The sequence below is a fragment of the Pocillopora damicornis genome, chromosome 1 (genome assembly GCF_964200805.1).
Source record: "Pocillopora damicornis chromosome 1, jaPocDami1.2, whole genome shotgun sequence".
In the NCBI taxonomy this organism is placed as follows: Eukaryota; Metazoa; Cnidaria; class Anthozoa; order Scleractinia; family Pocilloporidae; genus Pocillopora; species Pocillopora damicornis.
This window is the reverse complement of record NC_142670.1, coordinates 40,841,143-40,850,744: the sequence shown is the minus strand read 5'-3', so window position 1 is coordinate 40,850,744 and position 9,602 is coordinate 40,841,143. Positions and strand designations below refer to the sequence as shown.

The 9,602-nt window shown below is 37.6% G+C and overlaps 1 protein-coding gene across 4 annotated transcripts; it reads left to right on the top strand.

Moving 5' to 3' along the window:
• The first annotated feature begins 366 nt into the window (after positions 1 to 366).
• Positions 367 to 8,987, top strand: LOC149053888 (tyrosine-protein kinase transmembrane receptor Ror2-like). Of its 4 annotated transcripts, XM_089197017.1 has the most exons (19): positions 367 to 609; positions 1,635 to 1,736; positions 2,100 to 2,289; positions 2,461 to 2,651; positions 2,920 to 2,953; positions 3,051 to 3,508; positions 4,385 to 4,405; positions 4,619 to 4,876; positions 5,317 to 5,607; positions 5,851 to 5,978; positions 6,045 to 6,198; positions 6,457 to 6,567; positions 6,783 to 6,961; positions 7,040 to 7,162; positions 7,550 to 7,620; positions 7,838 to 7,878; positions 8,021 to 8,060; positions 8,092 to 8,120; positions 8,216 to 8,361. In XM_089197017.1, the coding sequence occupies exons 2-19, from the start codon at positions 1,676 to 1,678 to the stop codon at positions 8,224 to 8,226; spliced, it is 2,391 nt and encodes a 796-aa protein (XP_089053143.1). In that variant the 5' UTR covers positions 367 to 609; positions 1,635 to 1,675; the 3' UTR covers positions 8,227 to 8,361. The 4 variants fall into 4 exon arrangements, with proteins under 4 accessions (XP_089053143.1, XP_089053127.1, XP_089053134.1 ...); XM_089197001.1 differs by having other exon boundaries at positions 8,021 to 8,120; positions 8,216 to 8,987; XM_089197008.1 differs by having other exon boundaries at positions 445 to 570; positions 8,021 to 8,120; positions 8,216 to 8,987.
• The last annotated feature ends 615 nt before the right edge of the window (positions 8,988 to 9,602 follow it).

Genomic DNA, 9,602 nt, shown 5'->3' with positions numbered 1-9,602 from the left:
ACTTGAACAATGGGAGAACAAATATTTGAACTTCAGAGATATGAAAAGCTTATTGAGATGCTCAGAGCATGCGCAGTTTTATTGGAGCTCAAACGAGATCAAAAAGGAAGTCTTTGTGGTTGGATAATATGAATATCTCATGAGAAAAACTGATGACTTTGATCTCTCTGTCTTTCTCGGGACTAATTTACATTATTCAATCACGACGTTTTTTTGGAGAGGGTCTGAATGCAAAGACTTCTTTGCCTCTTGAAAAGTCAATTAAAATATTTTGAGGGACTGCTGAATTAACTATTTTGCGTGCGTTTGCCACATTAAAGGCAGATATTAATTAATGCGTCATTTTGCTTTTGACAAGGTCAGTAGAGAAGATCACAGAGACCATTAGTTAATGTAATTTCCGCCTCTAGCAAGACCTACCCTCGTTTGCTTGTGTTATGTTTTGTAACTGGAGCATGTCATGACAGGAAGTCGGTGTCACTCGCTTGACTGGCATCCGACGTCGTCTTTCTCAAGTCAAGCTTTCGTGCCGAAATTTATGGGAAAGTTTTAGTCAGCGGAGCCAAAAAGGTCAGACCCTTATAAGTGAAGATTGCAGTCAGAAAAAAGGTATTCAAATTTGTGATTGGTTTTCATACCGGCATGCAGGCAAAATTACTCGAATGCCGTGTAACAAAGGTCATATTATCTTGCATCCAAAATTCTATCGAGCGTCCCTCCGATTTAAGAAGGCTGTGAACTTCAAAGTATGTGGAAAAGTTTAGTGCATTTTGGTGGCACACGTTTGCATTTAGTTTATTCACAACGAAGTGTTTGTCCTAATGTAACTCAAACGTCACGTACGGCGGGCTGAGTATGAAATTTGATCTGGTAGTTTGGAAGAGTATTGTTATCCTGTTTTTAACTGAGGAAGTTTGTAAGCGGTGGACCCTTAATTTAGTAAGCTGTATTATGGGATGATCAGTCTCATAAATTAGGCCAAGAATGGCCCTGAAGAACAACTGCATGCATGTTTCCACTACTGAGTTGGTCTCATTAGCAATGGTAACCGTGTTTTTTTAGCTCATTTCAGTTTCACAAAGAAACCTAAGTCGAACTCAGTTGAAGAAGAACTGATCTCATAGAACAAAAGAAAGCGAGTCTCAAACAGTGGTGTTTGAATAGTCAGATTTGCCCTTCATCAAATTAGCATTTAGCACGCTGCAAACATGATTTAAAACGACATCTGTATAACATTTGTAATTTTCTGGGCTGGTGAACCCTAAAGTGCCAATACGGATATTACAAGTATCCTGGTTTTTATTAGGATATGTATGCCCGGGAAAAAGAAAATACTCGTAAACTGGAGAAGAAAAGTTTGAGTTGTTCGAAACATGTTTATGCCGATGATATCGATTTAATAACCGAATTTAACTGATTTGGGATAATAAAATACAATTTGACGTTATGTAATCGCTCGATTCTAATTGATGTATACATGTCTTTCTGCAGATCGAGTTTACTCACATTATCGAATAGAGCTGATTCAATTAATGGCTATCCTTTGTTTTGTTTATCGATTTTAAATAAATTGTTCGTTCTGCATCAAGTTTAAACGAACCATTTTCGTATTTATCTTTACATCTTTACACTAGATTGTTGTTCATGCACTGATCACCATCCTAACAGCATAGAAATGACTCAAGGCCGCGTCATTGTTGTTCTCACCTTCTTGAGCATCATCTTGGCTCGTTCCGGTTGGTAGAAAAAAGTTACTTTCGTTTTGTTTCAGGTGCTATACTCACAGCCGAATGAGAATACATTATAATAACATTTTACTCTTGCGGAGGAAAGATAATAATCAAAAGCTATTAATTAAAAATGGATTTCTACAAAGCTCAAGCTCGAGACAGAATCCTTGTCAGCTGAAGATCCATGGGACTACTACAACAATACGTATCATGTGTAGAGTTGCATGCGAAACACAGAATAAAAAGAATCAACCATTTGATGTTTTGTGTAAGGTTTACAATAATTTTCAACTACTAGTTTGAAAACTGACATGAAGACGAGTCTGTTGAAAGTAACTAATTTTAAAATTTTGATTTTCTCTCGATCAGATTTTTCTGATGCGAAAACTCTTCGAACCAACCATGGAAAAGTAAACTACACAGAGGCAGATAAAGAATGCAGATCAAAAGATTTTAGAAGTCATCTTGCAAAAATTCAAACTATCGAAGAACTTCAGTTGGCTAAAAATGTATCAAATAATACAAACGGCATAAAGTACTGGATGGGTCTCAACATCTGGTGAGTGGAAATTGTCATGGCGTACTTACACGACTTTGTAATTGTTTAGTCCAACCACCTCAAACTATGCTTGAGGTGGTTTGGTAATAACATGATAACCTTTCAATTTTTTGCATTTTTTCTCTTCTTATGTCAGCGTTTCTAAATCGGTTTTGGATACGTTTGTTACAGGAATGGTACTTGGAAATGGAGTGATGGAAAGGCTGCTGCTGGAAAACTTACCGATATTGTGAAAAATTATAATGACACAGAAGCTTTGTCCATGGAACCAATGATTTTCTGTTGTGTAGTAACCCATGATCCTTTCCTGGAGTGTATCAATTGTAGCGAGCAGCACGCCTTTCTATGTGAAGACTTCCAAGGTGAGACGTGTTAAGCACAGTTCAGCAATTTTACTGAAAACGGAGGGACTACCCTGGCAAACATAAACTTCTGGCTTGTTTTGCATCTGCAGAAAATTTTCGGCGGCACAACCATCAATAAGGATTAAATAAAAATAAAATTAATTACACTATCAAATTAGATCTTCCTCCTTATTTCTATTGAATCAATTTATTGAAAATGTTACTTTGAGTATTATTATCATTATTTCAATAATAATTAACATTATTTTCTCTTACCGATAAACAGAAAATAACTACACTCAAGTGAATTCTAATGCGAGGTTGGTATGCTTAACAGTTCACTGATGTGCCAAAGCCCCTTTGTACATTTTTTTCAGCTTAATCATTTTATTCCTCCTTGTTTTTTTTAATCCTTAGCTGCATTCCAGCATTTCCTCCAGTTACTGCATCCGCAAGAAACGCTTCCTGTATATTCTATGAGTATAAAGGCGAATTTTGCAAGGATATAATCACAAGTTTGTACGTTTATGGTAATCAAACGACACTGGATTTTGGGGAAGTGGAAACTGAGACATTTAAAACTTATTTCAAATGGTTTGACATCTCAGAAAAATGCCAGCCTATAATCAAAGATTTATACTGCCGCTATCACTTCCGGCCTTGCGACGAATCCCTCGGCAAGCCTACAGATCGCAGGATTTGTCGCAGCTCATGCGATTATTTGATGGACGATGTTTGCAAAAAAGAGGCGGATGTTCTCAAAATGGCGGTGAGTTCGTCCCCAGATTTCAACCCAAACATGATTAATTGCTCGTTCTACCAACCGGCTAACGGTGGGGATGCTCCTGAGTGCTATGAGTGGCCAGATATCCCTGGTGAGTGTTACACAACTGCTACAAATCCTTTATCTCAGACTGAGACTTGGCCTGAGGGTGGGGGTTAGGAGGATTTTTGGTCGTGTCATCATACAATTTTACTGATCCCCCTCATAAAGCTCTGTAATATTTTTAAGACCCCCCCTCATCGACAGTTAATATTCTTAACTATTATTGCTGCAGTGATTTTAGAGATGCGTCCGCTCTGATTGGTCGACTAGTGTGTCATGTGTCATATTTACAATAGAACTCGAAAGCACCTGAGAAATTTTCATTAAAACTAATTATTCGCCTCTGGCTCCGTGAATAGTGTTTAATAATTCCTTTCGGAGACGAATAATCGTTAAAAAGTACCTCTTTCAGTACCTTTTACATTTTTTGGCGACGACTGATCCCCCATCCATTTCGCCCTAAATTCCATTTGATTCAAAGCCTTCGTCGGGGAGTTTATTATTGTTCCAAAGTCATACTTTACTCTTTTAGGAAGTCAGCGGTCATCATTCGTATGTTTTGTTCACGGGCGCCTTTTTTTCGTTCTAACCAGAACAGAATAGCACCCCGGAGCGATCTTATTTATTATTTGTAAAGTCATACAAAATTTTTACCCTTTTGATAGGTGGTGGTTCCAGGCAAATGAAATGAGAAGGAGCCTTAAGCTCCCATTTTCCTTTTAAAGCCTTTGTAATCTCTTTAGAATTACGAGTGCGAACACTCTATAGCTATGCAAAAGTAAAACACCTGAAGCTGTTAGTCTAATCTTTTCACCCAATGTTACAATTATTGTAAGCTTGAGTAGCTACGCAAACCACAGAGTTTGATAATTTCGCTCGTCCTTTCCTAACCTATGCTGCAATCTGTTTTTTCATTCTTTTGCAGGTGACAACTCAAACAGCATAGGTCAGTCATTTATGTACTGTTCTTAAATGTAATTCGATTACAGAGAATTCCCGTCGCAGAACCGAACCGAGGAACCGAGGCAGTAATTTAGTGTCCTGGCCTCCGTTCCACAACTACAAAACGACTTCAAACATTAATTTATCTCCCAGTTTTTAATTATTTTCTTTGTGCAGTACCTCAGTTGACGTCATAAATGCGTTTTATTTATCCAAGATTGTTACTTTGGAGTCGGTCTTGGTTACCGTGGTAATGTGAACGTCACCCGGTCTGGTCGTACATGTCAGTCTTGGAAATCCCAGTGTCCTCATCGTCACTGGCGGATCCCTAAAGATATCGCAAAATCCAAAAATGACTCGAACCTGTGTCGTAACCCAGACAGCAGTGCCCCGGATGGACCGTGGTGTTATACCACAGACCCAAACGTCCGATGGGAATATTGCAACGTATCTCGTTGTCCTCCAAGAAGTAAAGGTTAGCCACTGATGTGGGGTAGGGGTAAGAGATCACTTCAGAGATAACTGCAATAGACTTATAAGCTATTAAACGTTTGCTTCTTCTGACCCATACTGGCCAAAAAAAAAAAGTAGAAAGATATTGACAGACATAATCAATCATGGTCACATTCTATCTGCGCAAAATATCACGTATATGAAAAATCATGCATAGCATATCTTGACAATTAAATGACCTAAAATACTTAAGAAAGAAGACAAAAAATTAAAAATATTGGTTATGTTTAAGCACCAGGCTTTTCAGAGTTTTTGTTGATGTCTTTCATTCTTTAGGAAAACCGCCGCCGCCGCCAAAAGAGTTTAATGACTGTTGTTAATCGCGACAACTACCTCAATTACACTGTCTCAATATTCATTAGACTTTTAAATGCATTTGTTGTTGTCCTCTCCGTACACTAGAATTACCACCTCCTCCGAGACGCTTCACAGTAAAGAATGTGCAGACAAGATACTTGATATTGACTTGGGATGAGCCAGTAAATGCCAGCCTTCACCAAATACAAAGCTTCACCATAGAGCGATGGACATCAAGATCGGAGAACGTTTCAGTGGCGAAGACAGTTCCTTACCCTGAGTCCAAAATGATCATGAATGACTTGGAACCCTCTACCGAATACACTCTTAGATTATCAAGCAACAATATGTATGGAAGGTCAGATGGTGTATTTTTAACCCAGAATACACTGCCAGGTAATCATCATAAACCTGCTGAGAAATACTATCTGCAGATTTATCTTACGTCTCAGAGTTGTTAAACATTTGTCTTTTAATCTGAGTTATCTTAATCGCGTTAAAGATGAAATACATTTGTGCAAGCCTCTTCTAATATCCAAAATATAAATCAATCATGCCTCTTTCTGTTCTAGAGAGCTCTTCCACAATTAGGCTCTCGTAGCCACTTCTAAACTAATGCGTTCGTTGCCTTTTTTCCAGACAGGTTTATTGTGAATTTAATGCTGATCATAGTTTTGCCGCTGGGCTTAGCATTTATATTCATCGTGATTGTTTGTGTCAAGTTTGGATCAAATCGCAATTCCAGGCCAAACAAAGTTTATGATGAGGTAAGTGTGTTTAAATATTTAAATAGGATTGAGTGGATGAAGCTGATTTTCCTCTTTTTCCCGCAGACAGAAATTTCCATTCGTCGCAACTGGGAGGAGATTCGCAGATCAGATGTTATCCTTCAAGATAAGCTGGGGGAAGGTGCGTTCGGAGAAGTGTTTAAAGGCGTGGTGTGCATAAAGGGAAATGCTAGGGCATGTGCAGTAAAGAAGCTTAAAGGTAGGGATTTTGATAGTATTCTAAAATATTAAAAGGAAATGGGTCAAGAGGTTTATAGGCTCATTTGGTTTATTCGATCGTTTTTCGTTTGTCTGACGGATCGATTTACTGATAGTTTGATTGATTGATTGACCGTCTCATTGACTGACTGACGAAGCGACTGTTTTACTGATCGACTGACCCACTACACTGATCAATTGATTAATATTAATAACGCAAGGGCGTTAATATAATTAATAAGAGGACTTTCCATTTCAGCCAATACTGCAGAAAAAGAGAAGGAAGACTTGCTCAACGAGCTTCAAATCCTGGTCACAATTGGTGAACATCCTAATATCATAAGTCTTATTGGAGCTTGTACCAAGTCTGGTAATTATTCTAGAGAAAAATTTGTTACTGCGGTTACTGCAGTTGTCTAATCTGCTAGATTTACTGAGCAAATTTTTTAAGACTTTTGGCCTTCCTTTTGTCTTCCTAAAAGCATACTTTCAATTTTGTTCAACAGAACAAATATTTTATTAATGAACTCTCTTTTCTCGAGTTTTTGTATTCCTCCAACATGTTACTTTTGATTAAATACCTAGAATCAATTTTGGTGATTGTTAGTTTGGCTCCAAATGGCTGTTTGCTAAACGAACTGAAGAAGAACAGAGAAAATCCATACTACGGTGATTCTATAACATCTGTCGGATTCACACGCGTCGATAAATTGAAGATTGCAAGAGACGTCGCCTGTGGAATGTCTCACCTCTCAAGCAAAAAGGTAGTTATGATATTGAAAAGCTCTATTTAACCCTAAGGAACCTATAATTAGTTATTTCCATTTGGTTTTCTTTGGTAGTGTGTTCATCGTGACCTTGCTGCAAGAAACGTGCTTCTTGGAGACAGGAATGTTGCGATGGTTTCTGACTTCGGCTTGTCACGTGATGTTTACGAAAGTGGCGAATACGAGACTTTATCCAGGGTATGACTAGTTTGCTCAAAGTTTAGGGAAAGGCGAGGGGTATGGTAGAACTTCTAAGAGTTATGGCTTTTCAACAAAGATTGCTCTGCATTTCAAAGCGTCCCCCTTGTATTTCCTATTAAAGCATTAATGAATATTAGCTTAGAGATTTATTCATTCAAGTTACCTCTGACAGTTTGTGCTATCATAATTAACATAGAAACTTAAGCAGTGTGAAATCATTTTATTTCCTCCCCCCCCCGCCCCCTTTCAACAACACTATTATCGTTGTTATCGGTCAAAGTATCCACACACTGAAATGACAAAAGTTCATTGTTTAATTGTATCCATTGGAATGCTGGATCATTGTACTGAAAGTAAACCTTTCCAATTTCTCCCACAAACCAGGGAATGTTACCAGTTCGTTGGATGGCCCTTGAGTCTTTGGACTTCTTCACATTCAACACGAAGACAGACGTGTAAGGCATAAGTTGAGAAATCATACGAGAGCGAGTCCATTTCATTGTCCATTTCGTTGTTTTCATAAATTGACATGTCTTATTTGTCTTTAAATAATTAATTTACGGATTAAAAATTGAGAAAATTTTGACAGATTTATTGTCTTGTTATATTTTAAAATTTGGAAATCAAGTACAAAAAAACAAACTAAATTTTTGCGCATCATATTTTTGATAGGTGGTCGTTTGGAGTGCTTCTATGGGAGATCGAGTCAGAAGGTGAACGCTTTAACTTATATTTTATGGTCAGTGCATCCTCATTACTCCCCCAAGTGTTATTTAAGTGTCCCACCCTATAAACTGGACTAAGTTCATTTTACCCTTGCGAGTATGTTGTTTTTTGTTATCATTCCTTATCAAGGTATAATGCCATATTGCGAACTTGGAGGAGCAATGGAAATCATCGAATATCTACAGTCAGGACAAATTTTAGCGAAGCCGGATGGATGCCCAAATGAAATGTAAATAATCTTTCATAGGATGAAAATCAGCTCTTATATAATGGCTCGCATTTGATCTTGGCTGACTGACTAAACTTAATCTTTTCACGTAACAGTTACGAGATAATGAAGTCCTGCTGGGATCTGGAGCCGATGAAACGTCCATCATTTGTAGATCTTTTGGCGTCACTTGAGAAAGAACTTGCTAAAACAAAAGACGTAAGGAAATAATTATCATGACTGGTTGTGTTGATGATCATGCGCGAAGGGAGAGGGAAAAGTTAATAATAAAAATGTCCTGAGAGGTTTGATGGAGATTTTCTCATACAGTAGGAAGATTGCAATGAAAAATCAATAAAAAAATCTGTGCTACAACAGAGAGCTTCACAGATGGTTTTGAGTAATTTTGGCAGCCACGAGATTGCTACCTAGCTTCGGAGATCGAACAAATCTTTAAACGTCACGACCTTATCTTGTTCGTCTTTAGAAAACTTGCATCATTAAACGTATTGATTAGTCAGTAATTTAGTGCAGAGATATTATATAGAAACGTTTAATATCCAGTTTCATCTTTGTTATATCATAACATTTGCACATTTGCCGTATATGCTGTTGCGTTAGTTTCCTTGTTTACCTTCATCAGTTGACTGGAAGCATTGACTCGTAGGAAACAGTTTTTGAGCCGATACATTGACTTTTACAACCGTAATATTGCAGTATATTTGTACGGAAGGGAAGTTATTATTTTTATTTTGAACATCATTATCATTATTATGGATTAGCCGCGTCTTTCCCTTGTATTTCCTGTTGTTACATACAGTATAAGTGAAATGATTACTAAACGATGTCTCTTGATCACTTGTGTGAAATAAAATGATCGCAAAACGATGTCACTTGATCACTTGTGTCACAATAAGGGTTGGTGGAGCAGAAAATATCTCGGACGTCAAATAGCAAATTTTATTATTTATTTATTAACTTCTGATTGCTTCGATGCGTGCTCTCAAAACGATGAAAAGAAATAAATGTGGCCGTCCCGCGGTTGATTTTCATCGAGGATTTTGCAACAAGCAGGAACAACTCTCCATTTTTTAAGGTCCTTTTTCAATCGATGACAAAATCACACACAATTCAAGCAATCATGTGCATTGAATTGGTATGCTAATATTGCGGTTCAGTCAACACTACCATTTACCAAGTCTACCATATATTTCTACTCAAGGCGTCTTTGTAATTTCTGATTTATTCATTTTACTGTACTATCGTACTTATCTGTTGAACCCCAAACACTTCAATCCAATAGACCATATGCAGTTATCGATCATTTCTAACACACCTTGTTAAAAAAATATTCGCCCTTGACGCAAAAACGAAGCAACTCAATTCGACTGATCGATGTTCCAGTCTGCAATTTGCCTCTTATCGGGACGTTTTGGAAATCATGTTAATGTGGTAGCTCCAGGCGCCGGTGTTCTTTTCTTCACTAGTCTGGCTTTTAACTAT